The sequence below is a fragment of the Dama dama genome, chromosome 19 (assembly GCF_033118175.1).
Source record: "Dama dama isolate Ldn47 chromosome 19, ASM3311817v1, whole genome shotgun sequence".
Taxonomy (NCBI): Eukaryota; Metazoa; Chordata; class Mammalia; order Artiodactyla; family Cervidae; genus Dama; species Dama dama.
Window position 1 is genome coordinate 92,170,063 of NC_083699.1, and position 22,872 is coordinate 92,192,934.

At 38.6% G+C, this 22,872-nt stretch overlaps 1 protein-coding gene across 3 annotated transcripts in view; it reads right to left on the reverse strand.

The window, feature by feature from the left end:
• The window catches only part of SLC9A9 (solute carrier family 9 member A9), a 676,865-nt gene that overhangs the window by 418,348 nt on the left and 235,645 nt on the right, over positions 1-22,872 (reverse strand). For all 3 annotated transcript variants that reach the window (XM_061167805.1, XM_061167802.1, XM_061167803.1), the window contains exon 6: positions 21,576-21,681. In XM_061167805.1, the coding sequence (XP_061023788.1) occupies positions 21,576-21,681 (106 nt within the window). The remainder of the gene's footprint in view (positions 1-21,575; positions 21,682-22,872) is intronic.

The window sequence follows — 22,872 nt, forward strand, 5'->3', positions numbered from 1 at the left end:
CAGTGGGTCTTTCAAGTCTTTCAATTCACTTACTACATCATCGTATTGGAGAATATTGGAGAATATTGTTTTATTGTGATTTTAACTAATTTCCATGTGTTTTCTTCTTCAAAATCACTCAACTACCTACCATCCATTTCTACTCTGTTTCCTACAGTCATTGTCATGCCTAGGTCTTTTCTACTTTGCTTTCTATTATTTCCTCAGACCTATCTTCTATGTCCCTGACAGTGTTTTCAGAGAAGTTCATTGTCTTTTTGTTACTTCCAAGGTGTTTTTCGATCTTTTAAGTAATTATATTTATCACTCTAGGTTCCTCCTGAGTCCTGCCAGTCCACTTTTAATCTCCTTTGGTTATTTTATGTCCCTTGTATGAAACCTTGAATCGTATATGTATATCTATATCTGGAGACGAAAAATTGATGTTGTCTTTCATAATAATGGAGAAACTTTTGTCTAAAATTGTCTAGAATATTTTGGTAAATTTGACTGAGGGGAGAGGTGGTTGTGGGCTCTTCTTTTGGGCTTCCCAGGTGGCACTAGTATGAAGAATCTCCCTGCCAGTGCAGGAGACATGAGAAACGCAGGTTCGATCCCTGGGTCAGGAAGATCCCCTGGAGGACGGCATGACAACCTACTCCGGTATTCTTGCCTGGAGAATCCCATAGACAGAGGAGCCTGGCAGGCTATAGTCTACAGAGTCTCAAAGAGTCTGAAATGACTTATCATGCATGCAAGGGTTTTTCTTTGGCTTAAAGTTTTAAAAATTTTGCAGTTTTGATGAACATGTCCCACTTCCTCCTTTTTGATTATTACTAATTTTAAAACAGACTGGCTACTTATTAAAGAAAATTGTAGTTTAGGGTTATGGGGGGATGTGTAGAATAGAGTTGAGTAAGAAGAAACCAATTACAGTGTTAATTTGGGTTTGTTCTGCTTATCTATTGTTGCACAAAAAACCACCGCAGAACTTAGTGGTTTAAAATAACAGTCAGTTGCTTGGTTTACAGATCTGCAGACTGGGCAGAGCTCAGCAGATTCGAGGACTTCCCAAGTGGTACTAGTGGTAAAGAATCTGACTGCCAATTCAGGAGATGCAACAGATGTGAGTTGGATACCTGGGTCAAGAAAATCCCCTAGAGAAATGAACTACAACCTACTCCAGTATTCTTGCCTATAAAATCCCATGGACAGAGGAGCCTTGTGGACTACAGTCCATGGGGTCACAAAGAGCTGGGCACTACTCATCGACTGAGCACAGTCGATGAATTGGAGGATCCAATTCAAAGGTAGCAGAAAAACTGTTTTGGTTTGAAAATTGTTGCCTCCCTCCCTCCATGCAAATAGCCTCCTGCAATGCCTTAGCTGAGAAACCAGAATGTAGCTCAGCATGATTTCTACTCGTCTTGCATTTTGAAGGGTCAGATTATTCCCCCCCCCCCATTTCTCCCTTGGCCCATCCAACCTGATCTTATCTGTGTTCTCAACAATGGAATATTAGCTGGTTTTTTCAGTGATGTCTTGTGCTGTCAGGTGTGAGAGGAACTGACTTGGCTCAGCAACTTTCCTTCTCTTGTTCAAGTTTTCATATTATTTGGCAGCAATACTTCATATGTAAATATTTCATAGCTTGTGGTTTAGAGTTGCGACTATTTTTCTGTTTCATGTGTTATGAAAATTCCCTCTCTATTTTTCAATGCTTTTCACAGTGTTAGTTTGTTTTGAGAGAGCTTAGTAGAATAAAATATTTTATTCTGCTGTCTTAAGCAGAAGCTCCACATGAACTTTAGAATTACCTTAAAAGAAGCTGTTGGTATTTGAGGAGGGAGATTATTCTGAAAGTACAGTTTACTTGGGGGGAGAGTTGACTGTTTTACAATATTGAATCTTCCCAACCTATTTCATAGAAAGGTTCCTGATTTATTGAGGTTGTCTTCTTTTATCCTTCACTAAAGTTAAGATTTTTCTTCTTATATATCTTGTAGGTTTATTACTTAGAGCTATTCTAATTATTTTAGATTTTAAAATGCTATTATGAACAAAATAATTTTCCCATGGCATTTTATCATCAGTTGTTACTGAAGTCTGAAAAATCTGTTGATTTTTGTGTGTCAGTCTTCTGTCCAGCCAGATTTTTGAGCTCTCTAAATTTTTCCGTTTGAGTCTTTTACATTCTTACGTAGACAGTCATATGAGCTTATCTATTAAGTAACTTATTTTGGCATTTATATTTCAAATTTCTTTAATTTTACTTTAAAATCTCAAATTACCTTTATCTTTAGGATATATATAGTCTTTTCTCCTATCTTAGTAAATAGTTATGTTTTGGGCTTTTGTTTTCTCTAACTTTGTTTTCCCATGGTGTTGATCCTATCTGCTTTTATAATCTATGTCCTCAATTTTACTTCTAAAATCCCAGTCAGTTCAGTTCAGTTAATCACTCAGTCATGTCAGACTCTTTGCGACCCCATGAACCACAGCACGCCAGGCCTCCCTGTCCATCACCAACTCCCAGAGTCCACCCAAACCCATGTCCATTGAGTTGGTGATGCCATCCAACCATTGCATCCTCTGTCGTCCCCTTCTCCTCCTGCCCTCAATCGTTCCCAACATCAGGGTCTTTTCCAATGAGTCAGCTCTTTGCATCAGGTGGCCAAAGCATTGGAGTTTCAGCTTCAACATCAGTCCTTCCAATGAACACCCAGGACTGATCTCCTTTAGGATGGACTGGTTGGATCTCCTTGCAGTCCAAGGGACTCTCAAGAGTCTTCTCCAATACCACAGTTCAAAAGCATCAATTCTTCAGCTCTCAGCTGTCTTTACAGTCCAACTCTCACATCCATACATGGCCACTGGAAAAACCACAGCCTTGACTAGATGGACCTTTGCTGGCAAAGCAATGTCTCTGTTTCTTAATATGCTGTCTATGTTGGTCATAACTTTCCTTCCAAGGAGTAAGTGTCTTTTAATTTCATGGCTGCAGTCACCATCTGCAGTAATTTTGGAGCCCAGAAAAATAAAGTCAGCCACTGTTTCCACTGTTTTCCCATCTATTTGCCATGAAGTGATGGGACCAGATGCCATGATCTTCGTTTTCTGAATGTTGAGCTTTAAGCCAACTTTTTCACTCTCTTCTTTCACTTTCATCAAGAGGCTCTTTAGTTCTTCTTCACTTTCTGCCATAAGGGTGGTGTCATCTGCATATCTGAGTTTATTGATATTTCTCCTGGCAATCTTGATTCTAGCTTGTGCTTCCTCCAGCCCAGCGTTCCTCTTGATGTACTCTGCATATAAGTTAAATAAGCAGGGTGACAATATACAGCCTTGATGTACTCCTTTTTCTATTTAGAACCAGTCTGTTATTCCATGTCCAGTTCTAACTGTTGTTTCCTGACCTGCATACATAAAAATCCCAACAGATTTTTATATTTTAAATTGAAATAGATGTGTAAACTGATGTGTACACCTTGATGACATTAATAAGCAGATTTGAAGAGGCTGACTGTCTTGCTTAGTGGAATAAAGCTAGTAAATGATAGAGTCATCATCCAGACTCCAAGATCAGCCTTCATTTTTTCATGGAGAAAGCAAAACACATGATCCATACATGAAGTATGTTCTAAGGTTAAAATTCTTCCACCAAAACTTTTATCAGAACTCCAAATAAAATTGAGTGCCTACATGTATGTATTTTTTACTTTTTATAACTTGTCCTTATAAACATGCTAATGAAAAGGCTAAAAGCAGACTCTGCTATTAGAATAATAAGTGATATCTGAAAATCTGCATGTTCAACAGTCACATAATTAAAAATTAATTCTACTTAGAAGATATTCTGATGTCCATAAAAACAAAGTAGGCAGATGAGGATGGGCATGTGGTAAAAGGTAAAAAAAAGGATAAACCCTCAATGTATTAGGGTTCAGTTCAGTTCAGTTCAGTTGCTCAGTTATGTCCGACTCTTTGCGACCCCATGAATCACAGCACCCTCATAGGGATCAAGACCATCCCCATGGAAAAGAAATGCAAAAAGGCAAAATGGTTGTCTGAGGAGGTCTTACAAATAGCTGTGAAAAGAAGAGAAGTGAAAAGCAAAGGAGAAAAGGAAAGATATTCCCATTTGAATTCAGAGTTCCAAAGAATAGCAAGGAGTGATAAGAAAGCCCTCCTCAGCAATCAATGCAAAGAAATAGAGGAAAACAACAGAATGGGAAAGACTAGAGATCTCTTCAAGAAAATTAGAGATACCAAGGGAACATTTTATGCAAAGATGGGCTTAATAAAGGACAGAAATGGTAGGGACCTAACAGAAGCAGAAGATATTAAGAAGAGGTATTAGGGTTAGGATTTAATTTAAAGGGGCTTTCCTGGTGGCTCAGATGGTAAAGAGTCCGCCTGCAATGTAGAAAACCTGGATTCTATCCCTGGGTGGGGAAGATCCCCTGGAGAAGGGAATGGCTACCCACTTCAGCATTTTTGCCAGGAGAATTCCATGGACAGAGGACCCTGGTGGGTTGCAGTCGATGGAGTAGCAAAGAGTCCAACATGACCGAGAGACTAACAGTTTCACTTTCACTTTAATTTAGTGGCATCAGGAATAGCATGCTCACATCAATTAGATCAGATTTAACCATTTAACAGTCATCCTGAAAATAAGCAACATGGCACAGGCTTCAAGGTGGATCACAACAAACTGTGGAAAATTCCTAAAGAGATGGGAATACCAGACCACCTTACCTGCCTCTGAGAAACCTGTATGCAGGTCAGCAAACAAGAGTTAGAAGCAGACCTGAAACAATGAACTGGCTCAAAATTGGGAAAGCAGTACATCAAGGCTGTATACTGTTACTCTGATCATTTAACTTATATGCAGAGTATGTCATGCAAACTGCCGGGTTGGATGAAGCTCAAGCTGGAATCTAGATTGCCGGGAAAAAAAATCAATAACCTCAGATATGCAATGATACTACCTTAATGGCAGAAAGCTAAAAGGAACTAAAGAGCCTCTTGATGAAAGTGAAAGAGGAGAGTGAAAAAGTTGGCTTAAAACTCAACATTCAAAAAATGAAGTATGTGGCATCCGGTCCTATCACTTCATGGCAAATAGATGAGGAAATGATGGAAACAGTGACAGACTTTATATTCTTGGCTCCAAAAGCACTGTGGACAATAACTGCAGCCCTACAGCCACTATGGAAAACAGTGTGGAGATTTCTTAAAAAACTGGAAATAGAACTGCCATATGACCCAGCAATCCCACTTCTCGGCATACACACTGAGGAAACCAGATCTGAAAGAGACACATGCACCCCAATGTTCATCACAGCACTGTTTATAATAGCCAGGACATGGAAGCAACCTAGATGCCCATCAGCAGACGAATGGATAAGGAAGATGTGGTACATATACACCATGGAATATTACTCAGCCATTAAAAAGAATTCATTTGAACCAGTCCTAATGAGATGGATGAAGCTGGAGCCCCTTATACAGAGTGAAGTAAGCCAGAAAGATAAAGAACATTACAGCATACTAACACATATATATGGAATTTAGAAAGATGGTAACGATAACCCTATATGCAAAACAGAAAAAGAGACACAGATGTACAGAACAGACTTTTGGACTCTGTGGGAGAAGGCGAGGGTGGGATATTCCAAAAGTACAGCATGTATACTATCTATGGTGAAACAGATCACCAGCCCAGGTTGGATGCATGAGACAAGTGCTCGGGCCTGGTGCACTGGGAAGACCCAGAGGAATCGGGTGGAGAGGGAGGTGGGAGGGGAGATCGGGATGGGGAATACGTGTAAATCTATGGCTGATTCATATCAATGTATGACAAAACCCACTGAAATGTTGTGAAGTGATTGGCCTCCAACTAATAAAAAAATAAATTAATTAAAAAAAGAAAAAAAAGAAATGTGACACAAAGTTATAGAAAATTGATATTTTCAGAGATTAGACTATAATTTAGGGAAAACTATAAATTCAATTTACTTTTAACATGTTGAATATAGGCTTTAACATAGTATTTCAGCCATAAAAATTATTCCATGTTTAGAAATGTATTTGAGGAATCAAAATACATTGTCTAAGTTAACTATATATTTATTTTAATATTAATGGAAATGGAGCTAAAAAGAAATGTAAGAAAATGGAATTAAAATACATATATTGGTTAAAATAAAAAGAAAACAAAACTAAAAAATAAATAAATAAGAAAATAAAAGGCACTTGCTCCTTAGAAAAGCTGTGACAAACCTAGACAGCATATTAAAAATCAGAGACATCACTTTGCTGACAAATGTGCATATAGTCAATGCTACGGCTTTTCCATTACTCATGTACTGATGTGAGAGTTGGACCGTAAAGAAGGCTGAGCGCCAAAGAATTGATGCTTTCAAGCTGTGGTGTTGGAGAAGACTCGAGAGTCCCTTGGACAGTGAGGAGATCCAACCAGTCAATTCTAAAGGAAATCAACCCTGCATATTCACTGGAAGGACTGATATTGAAGCTGAAGTGCCAATATCTTGGCCACCTGATGTGAAGAGCCAACTCAATGGAAAAGACCCTGATGCTGGGAAAGATTGACGAGGAAAAGAGGATGACAGAGGATGAGATGGTTGGATGGTATCATCGACGCAATGGACATGAGTTTAAGCAAGCTCAGGGAGATGGTGAAGGACAGGGAAGCCTGGTGTGCTGCGGTCCGCAGGGCCTCAGAGTCAGACACAACCGGGCAACTGAACAATAGCAACACAGGCTTCAGAATTTGACTTTCACATGTTCAGTTGAATTAAGTATCTTCAGAAAAATCAGATGAAATTACATCATGATTCTGCTCCTATAGGATAATGCCAGCAATCACATGGTCTGAGTTTTATGTGTTTTGTTTTATGTAAGAATTCACTGGGCACTCACTCCACTATCTTTTGGGATGAGAAACTTTGTGCCATTAACCAATGAAAAGTAAAGTAAGTGCTGGAAGAATTTCTTCCTTTTCCCTTAAACACTGCCTGCCATTCTAGCAATGAAAAAAATGATGTATTTGAAGACCCTTGGGACAGGAAAATTGATAAGAGCTCTCAACTTCTTTCCCATAAACAACTGATCTTTTAAAGCTGTTAACACAGGAGCTGGGCATTAAAGACAGTTAATTTATCATCCAATAGCTGGCAAGGGTGTCAGGCGTTATAGTCATGCTCTGAAAAATGGGCCCTGAGTTCACCCTCTATGGTTGAACAGCTGCTCCTTCCCCAAATTTTAATCAGATTCTCTGAGCATCACATGCCCCAGCAAGGCAGAGCCCACATAAAACCTACAATAAGCCTGCCATATAAATTCATTATGGAGCCCAAGTAATATGAACAGATATATTCTCTGGGCTGAAAGAGAGCTTTTAATTTAGACTAAAATTATGACTGCATACTGATTTGACCCCTTGTTCTCTGGAAATGTTTCTCTTGGAAAAAAAAAATATTCAGAATTGATCACCTAAAATAAAAGGCATTTTCTTTGTTGTTCAGAATTAGAATTCAAGCTTAAAACACACTGGAAATAAAATATGCCTTAGGACAAAAACATCTTAACCACGAGTTCCTGAAGTTCAGATACATGTCCCCTTCTCTGAGTTGACAACCATAGCTTTCTTCAGATTCTAAAAGACTTTGTAACCTCTTCCCCAAAAGTTGAATGGGTAGTGTTTTAGATCACATTATGAACAGAAGCCAGTTTGACAACGCTGGAAATTTTACTTCACGTGTAGCCAAAGTCATGGTTGGTTCTTCTCATAGAAGTCCCAGATACCTAGTGATGAACTGTCCCCCATCATTAGTCCACTGTCTTGTGAATGTATGTCATAACACAGAGGAGAGAGGATCTCTATCAGTTCCCCCATCAGGAATTCAAGGACATTAAATAGAGATAAGGCATTCATATGTAGTGACAAATATGCAACCTATCAATCTAAAGAAGAACTGATTAGTCACAGAAGAATCGAGAAGAATCACATGATTCTATGATAAGTGACAGTCCCAGCTTTATGTAGTGGGGAGAGAGTAAGGTTTAGTTATGCTAACATACTTTGAATAGTTTTAAATTATCCTAAATGTTGGTAATGGATTTGGGGAGTGGTTGCCTACTACTTCCAGTTGGGGAAAAAAAGTACCTATTGTGTGAAAGATGCGGATAAACAAATGATTCATCAATCTACTCTTCTTCATCTGTCCCCATGCTGATCATACAACCCTCTAGATATTTTCATCTTTTTATGCAGGTCAGCCTACAGGAAGACTGCTTTTGTCATATGATCTTTGGGGTACTTGAAATCCTAGTGACAGTAATTTCCTGTGGTAAATGATAAACTGGATGCTGATTATGATTCAGCTTCCTACATAATTTGACTATAGAAAGAAAAGAACTGATCAAGCTAATGTGGATAGTCTGGGCCATGGATCAGTAATTCCTTGGTGCTTATTGTATATCAGACCCTGCTGTCCACCTCTGCCTCATATATACTTTGCTTAGCACAAATCATTATCTTAGTATATGGCTGGTCATCCCAGGCCCAGACTAGAGATCACCAGGTTCTCTTATGTAGAGAGAGCCAAAATTTCAAACAGAGGCAAAAATGAATAAGGAGCTACATACCTTGTTCATTGTGATTTAGTGAACAATGTCCATCAGAAGCCAGAACTATCCCTTCCAATGCTCTCTCAAAACTGGTTTGTTGCCTAGAATGTTAGCTCAAAGTTACTTGAGTACATAAATGACAATATTTGAAAGAATCTCCGTCACACAGCGTATCAAGAACTGATGTGGCAGAAAACATCCCTGCTTTCCACCCATTGAGGTAACCTGTTCCCAGGACTCGGTAAGAACTGAATAGATCAATTCCTAGTGTGGATCACAAAATCTGATAATAAGGAATGTGAGGCAATCAGAATCGAGAATGAAGAAAACTAGGAAGACAGTGAAAAAGATGAAGGACAGCATCCAGAGAAAACCTGATGAGTCCCACACTTGAGACACTAGAGGTACATTGGAGAGAGCCTATAATCGTGAACAGAAAAATGAAAGGATCTCAAGAAAGATATTTTACCAGTTTTCTAACTTGAAGATATACTTCGTATAGTTTTAAATTATTAAAGACTATCTAAAGTTTCATAGCACATTTAAACTGATTTCAGCATTTCTAAACCAAACTGAAAAGGATTATCTGTTGTCATACTCTGGCCATTTTGAGAAATATTTTGATGAACATGGCTACTTGAGTGAAAATTGGATTGCTTTAAAACAGCTCTTTTGCTGTGTTTCCACTTTCTGAACTCAGCATCATCCCTCAGTCCAATCACATTCAATGTCCACCATCTCTGAATATTGTAGTGAATAATAGAGTGCTATTTCTCACATAATTTACTCCACTAATCATCATTATTATTGCCATGGTCGTTCCTTATTAGATTTATGATTATTTCACCAATTTCTTTGCTCACCACTCCTGTCTCCCATTCCTATTTAGTTCAGTTTCTTATTTCTATCACTGATTATCCATGAGTGGTAAACTCTTTTTAACCTGTAAATGTCTTTATTTCATTTTTTCCCTAGAATGGTAACCTTGTTTGTAGTCTATTTAGAACCCTGTTTATAGGTTATTTTCCCTCAGTAGTTTGTACATATTATTCTACTGTTCTTAGGCAACTATTAGTGCTAATAAGAAAACTGCTGCCTTCTAAATTGTTTTCTATAGTCAGCAATTCATCTTTCCTCTCTGGTTGCTTCTCAGACTTCCACTTTGTCTTTGATGATTTCACACTTCACTATAATCTATTTGGATGTGAGATAATTTTAATTTATCCAGTTCTGGACATAATGTGATGTCTTGATTTTTCTCTTCAATTCTGGAAAATTACCATCCATTATTTCTTCAAATAGTGCCACAAATTAACTCTGCTCTGTATCCTGGTTCATTTACAAATTTTATCTTTTGATTAACCATCTGCATTTAATAGGACATTTATCTCATCTGTTTAGTTTTTAATGTCAATATACACATTTTTCATTTTGGAACAATTTTTGCTGCTTCTTTTATTATTCTTTCCTAACTTGTTTTCTGCTCCTCCACTTATCTCTTTAGTCACTTTAATATGCTCATTTTTTTGTAATATATCTCAATATTTTATATTTTTTGTTTTGTTCCTTAGAGTGCTTGTTCTGATTTACTTTTGGTTATCTTCTGGATTTTCTTCATAGTGGAGTCATTTCCTTCTGTGGCTTGTAAATTTTTGCTGTGAATTTATTTTCAGGAAGCATTGTTTTTACTGTGGGATTTCCATGTTTCTGAGTTGAGGTAGTATCACTCAGAGAAGTTTAGCATATTTAGAAATAAGGGAAGGAAAATAAGGCAGGGGCAGGTGTTTCAATAGTCCTAAAAACTTTTAATCTTAATTCATTGGCTTGTATTTTCTGTACACAACTTTCTGGATCAGGGATTTTGATGCAAAATCCAAAAGGCAAGTGTCCTCACCATTTCTTAAGGCTGATGGACAGAGTCTGTGTTGGAGAGAGCACTTTGAGACTTCAGGCTTTATTCAAAGAGCTTTGCACAAGTATATTATCATGAATGAGCTTATAAAACAGGGCTCTGATTTCCACAGGGAAATGGGACTCCAGCTCCCAAACCTCTGGGTCTATATCCCACAGAAAATCATGTGGCTACTGACAGTGGCAGCTTCCCCCTATTGCCCTGATTTCTCTTTTGTTTCTTACACTTAGGGAATTTCCTTTCCTCTTCTTCAAATCATTTAGAAGAGATTTTTTTTGCCTTTTTAGATAAAGCATTTTTTTTAAAGTTTGTAAAGGCATGGGGCCTATCTGCTTCATTTCAGTTCATTATGTCCTGAACATTCCATTATTGTGAAACTGGTAGTTGTTATTCTGGGATTAAACTTGTCTTTTCAATCACTTTCTTCTAATAGTAGATTCCATGCCACCGGCCACAAGGATGAGGATATCATTCATATCTGGCCAGTCACCATGTTTAATTTCCATGGAGTGCTATGTGATTGGTCTAGAGGTGATCTTCTGATACAAGCAGAGCCGATACAAGCAGAGTCCTTCTCTGTGGCTGTTATGCAAATACTGGGAGAATTAAGTGTTATTTTGAGCTAGAACAATATAAACCTGGAGATAGCATTAGTTACCCTTTCCTGTAGATAGATAGTCTGTGTGTGTGTGTATATATATATATATATATATATATATAAATTTTTATTGTGCATAGATATATACATACATATCTGTGCAGTCTATCTACAGTAGGAAAGAATGATGTTAGCACTCAGAGGGAATCAGAGCCAAGAAAGAAGACAATCATATTTGAACCCCTAAATCCTGGTATGTCCAGAGTCAGCCCAACTCCTGTTAAATAGGTCAGTGAATTCCTTTGCTTAAGCTAATTTGAATTGGGTTTCTGTCACCAGAGAAGGAAATGGTAACCCACTCCAGTATTCTTGCCTGAAAAATCCCATGGATGGAGGAGCCTGGCAGGCTATAGTCCATGGGGTCGCAGAGAGTCGGACACAACTTCACTCACTTCACTTCTGTCACTTACATCTGACTTACGTGTCAATAAATTAACATATAGTGGGATTGAAATAAGACACCATCAACATGGATTTCTTTTATTTATTTATTCTTGGTAGGTCAGTTTGTAGTGCATGGTTTGACATGAAGCAAAGCCAGTTCTGAGTTTCAGAGAAGTGAAGTGAAGTGAAGTCTCTCAATCGTGTCCGACTCTTTGTGACCCCATGGACTGTAGCCTACCAGGCTCCTCCCTCCATGGGATTCTCCAGGCAAGAGTACTGGAGTGGGTTGCCACCTCCTTCTCCAGGGGATCTTCCCGACTCAGGGATCGAACCCGGGTCTCCTGCATTGCAGGCAGACGCTTTAACCTCTGAGCCACCAGGGAAGCCTGAGTTTCAGAGAAATAGTGAGTAAATGTCAGATCTAACCTGAGAGACAGGGGATGGAGTCCCAGGATGAAGCCAAGGTCAATTCCTGTCATCTGAACACGGACATTAAGAGGCAGGGTGGGGAGCTTCCAGAGTCACAGCCAGGAAACAGGAACCAGGCATCAGGAATGAGAACAAACGAACAGGGCTGCGGCAGCAGGCAGGGGTGTGGCAGCAAACACTGGGCCTTCTGGCTGAAGCTGGAGGTCAGCTCAGCTCTGCCTCCCAGTTGCTTCTTAAAGATACCAGGACGCCTTTCCAGTCCTGCTAGGTGCCGCCATCTGGTGTCCAAAAGAAGAAGCCGGCGTGGAACTGACTGCCAGGACAAGGACCCTTCAGCCAAGAGGACCATAACTTTTTTTTTTTTCCAATTATGTATACCAGCAGTATCCAGACAGGCATCAAAATAAATGCATTTCATGCTGATTATCAGTTTTCAAGGCAAATATCAAAGTGACTTATCCTCAGAAAGATATGTCAGATATAAGAAAGTTAAGTTAAGTTTAAGTTAAGCAGATTTATGAGAAATATTGTACTTTCTGGCTGGTATAAGAGTTTTGGTTCACGCTCATCAAAAGGAGACATCTTCGTATTACCCCTTTGTTTACAGCTACGGGTCAAATGGGAGAAGTAGAGCTAATGAGGATACAAATAAAGCTTTTCATATATTTAGAAGAAGCAATATGAAGAATATTAAACATCCATCCTCTGGAATGAATTTTAATTTTAATAATTAGTAAAATGTCCCCATCTGTATTTGAAAGGTTGAGAAACTTCCAGATAATTAGCTTCATGTCATGGGTGATGGGGAACCATCTATTTGCCTTCAAGGAGCTTGTAATCTATGTAGAGATGCTGGTACCAAGAGGAAGAATAGATTTCCTTAGCACTGTGTGTTCAGAACCCATCTCTACAGAGCTATTTTCTGGGATAATTTTTAGAGCAAGTTTTTGTTACACGTATTAAATCCTGTGTTAGCGATCATTCTCCTGTTTCACTGAGGAGTTAAGCTGATGTATTTGAAAGGTTGAGAAACTTCCAGATAATTAGCTTCATGTCATGGGTGATGGGGAACCATCTATTTGCCTTCAAGGAGCTTGTAATCTACGTAGAGATGCTGGTACCAAGAGGAAGAATAGATTTCCTTAGCACTGTGTGTTCAGAACCCATCTCTACAGAGCTATTTTCTGGGATAATTTTTAGAGCAAGTTTTTGTTACACGTATTAAATCCTGTGTTAGCGATCATTCTCCTGTTTCACTGAGGAGTTAAGCTGAGAGCAGGGATAGGTGGCTGCGCCGTCCTTCTGCATCCCCAGGGCTCAGCACAATGTCTGGCGCTTATAGGTCCTCATCACATTTTTACTAAAGACTGGATGACATCTCAAGGTTCCTGTTAGTTGCATGGTACTTGGAGTCTCACAGCCATCCCATTAATTTCCATTTTAAATTTCTCTTAAGATGCATGCGCTATAAGAAATGTGCTTTTTCAAAATGTCACTCATGCTAAGTGCCAAGCATTCACCAGTATCACACTTTAAATGACATTTTCTAGTAAGAACCTCTAAGCAGCGTAACACTCTTATTTAAGAAAAGAAAACGGTGCTCCATTTCCCACCTTCTTTTAATAATCTACATTGAATTTCCTTGTAAGCATTTGCTCACCAGAAAATGAAGGAACCTAGCATGTATTTATTATCATCCAACAGCCAGCTGCTTAATGAGGTTCTGATTTTATCTCTAAGAAAATCTGGAAGCGTTTCTACACTGTGCAATTATTTCACAAGAAGATATTTCAGTACAATGCTGGCAGTACTTCAGTTCTGCAGATAAATGACTGAGAACATTCATCGTCCTCTTTCTTCTCTTTCATGGGTAGAAAAAAGTCAGATTTAAAGCTCTCTAGAATCTACATTTATTGGAGAAGGACATGGCAACCTACTCCAATGTTCTTGCCTGGAGAATCCCAGGGACGGGGGAGCCTGGTGGGCTGCCGTCTATGGGGTCACACCGAGTCGGACACGACTGAAGTGACTTAGCAGCAGCAGCAGAATCTACATTTAAGTGAAGATTGCCAATTATCAAGTATGTTAGTGGGGAATTCACTGGACCAGAGCTGATCATTGTATATATTTATATCCAAGCAAAAAAGAAGACTATAAAAATCATCTGTGATCCCACCTAACACTTTGATTTTGTATATAAATTATAATGTATTATAATTATACACACATAAATTTGGCTGTGGTTTTTTTAGCCAAAAAAATATTAATAGATCTTATAGTATACACAATTTAAAATTTTTTCAGGACTTCCCTAGTGGTCCAGCTATTGAGTCTTCATGCTCCCAATGCAGGGAGCTTGGGTTCAATCCCTGGTCAGGGAACTAGATTCCACATGCCTCAAGCAAGAGCCCGCATGTGGCAACTAAAACCCGGTGCAGCCAAATAAATGAATAAAAATAAATATTTAAAAAAATATAAAAGTAACATTTTCCTATTTACCTACAAACATAATGTGAATATCTTTTAATATCAATAACTTTTCTATCATTTAAAAAATGTCTGCATAGAATTTCATGATTTTAATATAATTTACTCAACCAACTAGTAGTTTAAGTACAACTTTTTGTTCAAAGCAATGCACTCATCCTCATGAAGAAATTTTTACACATACTCTTTATTGCTTAAGACAAATTTTAGAAATGAAATAAATGGGTGAAAGCATTCACAAATTCTAATGACTATGAATATTGCCAAACTGCCTTTATAAAAGTTCTATTCCTTTTCTCTTTTTTTCTCAGTAATGTGGGAGGGTTCCCATTTCTCCAAACTCTGATTTACCCCAAGTATGATTGTTCTCTCTTGAGTTCTGAAAATTTGAAGATTTGCTAGGCAAAAAATGATATTTAATTTGTTTCATTACTAGTGAAGCTGATCTTATTTGGTAGAATATTGGCCAGTTATGTTTCTTCTCTTGTTCATTATCTACTTACATCTTTTGTCCATTTTTCTATCACGTTTACCTTTTCTTTATTGGTCTTTCATAACAGGAGTAATATCAGAAGCTAGTATCTAGTGTTTATTGAGTGTTACAAGTCAGGTCCTATTCCAGGTGTTTTTTGTTTAATCCTACCCAATGAGGTAAGTGCTATTAATATCACCATCTCTGTTTTATAAAGGACACATCTGGTGCAAAGAGAGGTTAAGTAATTTACCTCAGGTAACATAACTAGTATACTTGGTATACTAAAAAGATTGACAATCAATACATATTTGAAAGACTATCAATATGTCTGTTGAAACTACTTTCCCTGGTCTATCTTTCATCATTTAATTTTGTTTGTAGTGACTTTTGCCTGCTAGGATTGATTGACTCTATTCTCATCAAATAAATTGGCTTTTCTTTTATTTTGATCACCTGAAGAATAGTTTAAATATATTAATTCAAATGCGTACAAACATTCAGATAGGACACAAAATAGATTAAACCATCTTTTCACTTTTATCATTGTCACACATAGTGAAAGCATCTCTTTTTAACCAGTTATGTCTTTATTTCTTCGGATGGCTGCCCTGTGACTCTGCGTGCATGTCTGACTCTTTGTGATCCCATAGACTGTAGCCCACCAACCTCCTCTGTCCATGGGATTCTCCAGGCAAGAATACTGGAGTGGGTTTCCATTCCCTTCTCCAGGGGATCTTCCCAACCCAGGGGACCCGCGTCTCCTGCAGTTCCTATGCTGGCAGGATTCTTTACCACTGAGCTGTCTGGGAAGCCCAATATTTATTTATTTGGCTGTGTCAGGTCTTAGTTGCTCCACCACATGCAGGATCTTAGTTCCCCAACCAGGGATCGAACCCGTGGCCCTTGCATTGCACTCTGATTTTTAAATAATATGTGTGTGTGTATATATATATATATATATATACATATATACACTTTCATTTCTTGATTTATCAACTCCATATGTAAAAACTGACTTCTTGCTGTGAGAGACATGGTGTTTCAGGTAACATAGCCCTGCTTTTCTTTCTCCTCCTCCAATCAGCTTTCACAGGTAATATCAACTTTGGTTGTGAGAACCTATATAATGTTAAATAATATACTTCAACTTCTAGTTCTTGATTTATCAACTTTAGACTGTGTGCTTTAACTAAGTCATTCATTCCTAATGGGGGAAATCACATGTAAAAATGGTTATTCTCTCTGTTCCTTAGTTCATAAAATGTCATATTTATGAAGGAATGCTTCACTAGACACAGGTCTTTCTTTAGTCATTTCACTGAAACCAGAGATATGTATAAGTAGAATGAAAGATATTGATATAAGTGACTATATAAATTATAATAAGTATATATATACTTATAGATTATGTAGATTATATAGATTATAGAGCCTTTCCAACTATATTGCTCTATTTATTGCCCAGAATAATTTTGTAATGTATACAGAACAAGTATTCTTACACAATAAAGGTAAGGAAACAAGTGTGAAGAGTTTATGGTCATAAAAAGTCACCATCATGTTTTTTTTGGTTTTATTTTGTTTCTGACCAGCCTCCACACTTCTTTTTTAATTATACTTTTTTTTTCTTTTTTTTTTTTTATTAGTTGGAGGCTAATTACTTCACAACATTTCAGTGGGTTTTGTCATACATTGATATGAATCAGCCATAGATTTACACGTATTCCCCATCCCGATCCCCCCTCCCACCTCCAATTTTGGCTGCATGGGGTCTTAGTTGCCACACACAGCAACATACATCCACTTGTCTTTTTAAATTTAATTTAATTAAAAAAAAATTTTTTTGGCTGCATGGTATCTTTGTTGTAGTGCACAGGCTCTCTAGCTGTAGCAGTATGAGCTCAGTTATCCTTCGGCATGAAGGATCTCAGTTCTTCGACTAGGGATAGAACCCATGTCTTCTGCATTGCAATGTGAATTCTTAACCACCGGAAAACCAGGGAAGTCCCCACTCTTCCTTTTTTGTGGCAGTATTACTCTGAGCAATAATCCCACCTTGCCCCAGTCTCAGTTCATGTGCTTCAGTTAAAACCAGTTACTGCCTTAAGTCCATGAACAATGTGACAGACCCGAGACAGTAAATTCAGCACATCTCCCTGGCCTCAAGTGAGTCTGGAATGGCATCAGAATCTATAAGATGTACCAAGATTATTTCTGGGAATAATGGGACAAAGATTCTGGCCCTACTCTCCTGACTAAAGATACGGCCCTGGGGGGATGCTGGCAGCCACCTTGTGACCAGGTGTGTGAGATAACCCTGAAGAAGCTGAGTGAGGAGAGAGTTGTGTTTGTTTCACTGGGCCCTTTTCTGAGCCATGTCTACTCCTGCTGTTCAGTTACCTCAGCTCACACAGATTCCCCTTGTGTTTACTGCAGTTTGGGTTGATTCCATGTCAACTGTAATAACTGCACAGTTAGTTCGTGACAATCCTGACACCAGCTTTTTGACTTAAATCTAAGGCTCTTTCTACCCTACCATGTTGCCTCTTTGTTCAGGATTCAAAAACACAGACCTTTTAAGATGTCTTCATCATATCTTTTGCCTTCCTTCATAGTCTATTACGCATTCTTAGAAATGCAAATCCATCACGTGGAATTCATTCATGAGTCATTACGCATACATGTTTGGGCATGATATTCCCTATATACTTGGAACAATCGTATGGATCAGAGGAAAGCTAATTCCAAAACTTTTTGTTAAATAAAGTTACTTTTATCTTAAGGTAACTCTGGATCACCCACCATGCATGGCTGTGTTCAGGAGTTGTGGTCATCAAATTCAATCATATATTACAGTAGTTGTTTGAAATTCAGAGCACATTTAGCCTAAGAAAAAGTATTCTAACTGGTTACTTAGATTAGCACAGAAAAGCTAATTTAAACTGTGGTGTTATGGTGTGCATGAATGCTCAGTTGTGTCTAACTCTTTGCGACCCTATGTAGCCCACCAGGCTCTTCTGACCATTGGATTTTTCAGAAAAGAATACTGGAAGGGGTTGCCATTTCCTTGTCCAGGGATTGAACCCATCTCCTGTGTCTCCTGCATTGCCGGTGGATTCTTTACCACTGAGTCACCAGAAAGGCCCAATTTAAATTAAAATATGGCTAAATTACTCTGTATTTGAATGAGAAATGCTAGAACAGAGTATTGTCACAAAACTAACAATAAAACTTTTTTTAACTATTAAGAGGATGGTACTTAAACAAGGAGATTTGTAGGTGGAAGATGAGAAGGTAAATGAAAGTGTATGACCATTCCAAAGAGGCTCCAGAGTCACTGCAAAGGCCATAGTGGTTGATGATTTAGGTCCTTTACTGTACTTGATTTCATATAAAAATGTGTCTTTTCTTTTGCATGATACAATAAAAAACTCTATTCTTAAACTTCAAAACCACACAAAGATGGAACTGAGCAAGGGAAAATACAAAAGAGATTTTCATTTTCTCTTTTGATGTACGTTTCAGGTGCAAAGACTCCATCTTCAGACATTACTATCTAGAGAAGAAAATATACATGTAAACCCAAGAGTGCACTGCTGAGCTGGCAGAGAATCAGAGGCACATGGAAAGGAAGAGTAGGGTCTTAGCATGTGGGCTAGTGGTTCCCAGAGGAGGAGTCCGAGGTATGTGGTAAAAAACTTGATGAGCCAAAAACAGGAGCTGTGAAGAGAGAGCTTTGTGCAGGTAAAGAAAAGCGTAGGTTACAAGTCAGAGACTTGTTTGGGCACTATGTGAAGTTTAGAGTGAAGGAAGAGAAACATGGAGAGACAAATGTTTGAACTTCTGGTCTGAAGGTTATGGAAAACTTTTTAATAGGGCTCTTGCAAGGTAAATAGAAGATAGTTGGAAGACAGAGGGTGGAGGTGCAGCATTAAAAGGAGAGGGAATGTGTGGGTAAGTAAATGTATAAAATGAGAGTGTCATATGGGCTGTAAACTAAGTTTAAGAAGCATGTGAGAAAAGTGAAGAGTAAAACACATGGAGGATTGTGCAAGGCGAGAGAAGTAGTTAATAGCAGAGGTGGACAGAGTCCAGACTCAGCATAACCTAAGTACAAGTGGCCCGATGAATCCGCAGGTTCCTCATCGAACAATCTGAGGTTCGTTAGCTGACTCTGCAGACAGGGAGCTGGCGGGTAGAGAGGGTTGGCTGTACTATGCCATTTCATATAAGGGACTTGAGCACCCGTGGATTTTGGTATCCACAGGTGGCCTGGAACCAGTCCCTTGTGGATACAGAGGGACAGCTGTGCATTAATGCTCAGCAGAACTCCCGGGAGAGGCTGATGGAATCCGCATGCACTGGGTAGAATAGCCTGCAGATTTCAATGCATGGCAGTGTCCATGTCAAGAACTCCTAATTTAGAATTACCTTTATTTTAAAGTTAAAACTTATTGGGGTCACTCTGTACAATACCTGAAATGTCAAAGCTGGGAAGCACAAGATTTTGGTTAGAATGGCAAGTGTCTGGTGCCTAGAAAGGAAGGGATCCTGCTATGGTGAGAAACACATTTTATTATGACATTCAATGCATGGGTAGGGAAGTAGAAAATGCACTGCCAGTTAATAGCCACCTATTGACCCGAGGCGATATTAAATGGATTGTTCCGAATGTCCCCCAGGCTTGTGCTCAGCAGCATCAACATTCATCCTTGGAGTCTGCATTTTTAATGGAAAACTACCGTGAATGGTAGTGCTGAAAGCAGAAAGGCCAAACCTTTCCTTGGTTGTAGCTGCACGATTCTTTCCCAAGCTCATTTGCGCTTTAGTGATTTCACTTTGCTTGGCCTTTTACAACTTGGCAGTTCGGGAAGTGAAGATGAGAGACTCAACAGATTTTAAAACAAATTTTACTCCAAATGTTCCCTTAATACTAGTATTTCTTAGACAGAGATTTCTGATGTTCTAATGAACTGTTCTTGGTGTTTTTTTTTTGTTTTTTTTTTTGGTGTTTCTTTAAAAGCATTCTTTGGCATTTGTGAATGTGCCACGACTTTTGCTCTTTTTTTTTTTCCATTTATTTTTATTAGTTGGAGACTAATTACTTTACAATATTGTAGTGGTTTTTGCCATACATTGACATGAATCAGCCATGGATTTACATGTATTCCCCATCCCGATCCCCCCTCCCACCTCCCTCTCCACCCGATTCCTCTGGGTCTTCCCAGTGCACCAGGCCCGAGCACTTGTCTCATGCATCCAGCCTGGGCTGGTGATCTGTTTCACCCTTGATAATATACATGTTTCGATGCTGTTCTCTCTAAACATCCCACCCTCGCCTTCTCCCACAGAGTCCAAAATTCTGTTCTGTACATCTGTGTCTCTTTTTCTGTTTTGCATATAGGGTTATCATTACCATCTTTCTAAATTCCATATACATGCTCTAGTATACTGTATTGGTGTTTATCTTTCTGGCTTACTTCACTCTGTATAATGGGCTCCAGTTTCATCCATCTCATTAGAACTGATTCAAATGAATTCTTTTTAATGGCTGAGTAGCTCTTAATTTGGACTCACTGATATTTTCCTTAAAAGCAGGAAAGGCACTTCTTGGTAATCAGGTGAAATATAAGGTGTTTTTTTGACTCTTTCTTGAAAGTTGCTGAACTTTGGGGTGGCAGTCTTGAGAAATGTCAGCTGGCAGAAAAAAAGAGGAGTGCCTCTCTGTTGTTTCCTACACTGCTCTGTGAGATCTGACTTTTAAAAATCCTTTGTTAGTTTGCAATACATTTTCAAATGCACTCAAAGTAATTAGCACCCTGAATTGAATCTTGTTGTCACATTTAATTATTAGATGGCTACTTTCCTTTAAGGTATTTGACAGTTGCCCAAAATGTTAGTCTTAATCTAAAACCAAGAAGAGACCTCTGACATAGTGAAAGCCACCAAAATGGCATTTATTAAATATAAATGGTGAGTGCCTGCAGGAGAGGTGAGAAGAGAGTGCTAATTCTCATCCTGAAATGAAAATTCCTCCAGTATGAAAGAGAAATTATATTACCTCTTAGCAGAAGCTTCATCAGTTTTACTTATCACATGGATGATTTTAGAATGTGTGTATTTCTATAATGCGTGACATTTGCATTGATAAATAGAGAATTATGACTCTCAACTTCTATCTCTGATTTGCCAAAATTCCTGTAAATACAATGGTTTCTATTCTATTATCTGGAAAATGACTTGAAAAAATTAAATGATACTGATTTAAAATGAAGAAAGCTTATTTATGTGCCTTTTAGGAACCCTAAGTGAATTAGCTAAATATATACACCAAGAAACAAAAGTGTTACCCTCTGAGTAGTATTTTATCATAGACTGGAAACATGAAACTTATTAATAGTGTTAGAAATTAAGTGCACAATGAAATGTACACATTATTGGAACTCTTCAGTGGTAATTATTCCTTAAAAGCTAGAAATTGCCTTTATCTCTATGATATAAGAGAAAAGATACTATTAAAGCCCCTAGGAATTATCACCATATTTGAAGCATCTTTCACTTGGTCAAAGAAGCACAGGCCAAGTTCTGGTACTTACTATGTAAGGACTATGGCGACTGCATCGTTCAACACACTCTCCCCAAACAAGAGTGTGTACAGGTCAGGGTCGACATGCAGTTCATGGAAAATGGCCAACACCGTCACTAGGGGAGACACACACAAATATGCAGAGTTAGCTGGGATGTGGCCATAGACTTGTCCTTGGCTGTGGTCACCTGTATAAAGCACTCATTAAATGTTCATCTTCTCAAATTCATCGATAGATGCATACTGAACCTTTAACCAAAATCAACCTCATCAGTCACTGCCCTGCTTAAAAGATTTCTCTGGGCTCCACACTGCTTACAGAGAAAGCTTGAGCTCCTTGGTACAAGTCTTGTATAATCTGTGTACTGTTTGCCTTCCAGCATCTCTGTCTGAACTCCCTACCCGCCCTCTGTTGCCTCCCTCTAGCCACACTGAACTTGTCAGAATTTCCTGAACACAGTGTATCATTTTCTAATTACCTTGGCATTTGGGTTCACTTTAGCAGGGCAGCTATCTGTTTCTCATCCAGATGCTACCATTCTCCTCTTTCCTTAAATACATAAAGCGAGACACACACAAACACACACTTTTTGCTACAAAAAACCCCAAACCTTTATTCAATCTTTAAAAGCCTCTCAAGTTTCCCCCAGCCCTCTGATCCCTCAGTAAAGACCTGGGTCACTCCTTTTTGATCCCAGAATTTGGGATCACAGAACATATCATAGAAAAGACTGGGAGCTCTTGGCACATGCTCAAGAAGTGTTTGATGTGCGAATGACTGAGTGAGTGAATGAATGAAGAGTTGTTGCAGCAGCTTATTCCTGTGAAGGGAGAGGTGGTTGGCACCTGGCTCTCATTCTCTCAAGATCACACTCATCTATACAGATGGACCCAATGTTCCTAAGAGCAGGGCCTAAGGATTCATTTTCGGCAGTCTGCTTCATGGCTCCTATATACCGTAGGTGTACAGAGCTTCTGGGCATATACCTGAGCAGTGAGTAATCACACACTGATCAACTGTGTTCATCAAAACTATTCAGTGTCTCGATGTTTGAAACAGTCATGCAGTGTGAACATATTATTAGGAGAATGATCCACTGAGTTGATTGCCAAAGGGAAAGAGAGGGTGGTTGAAAATGATACTGATGGTAAATTTTTAAGGCAGAATGGGCATTTTCATTTCTGTTCTTTGCTTTACTATTTCATGCACCGTGAGGTTAATAGCTGTGTTATTTAAGAGAGTGCTGGGGAGAAAAAAAGAGCTCAGTTGGACTGTTTTGTAAGTAGGGTCAATAAGTTTGGCACTT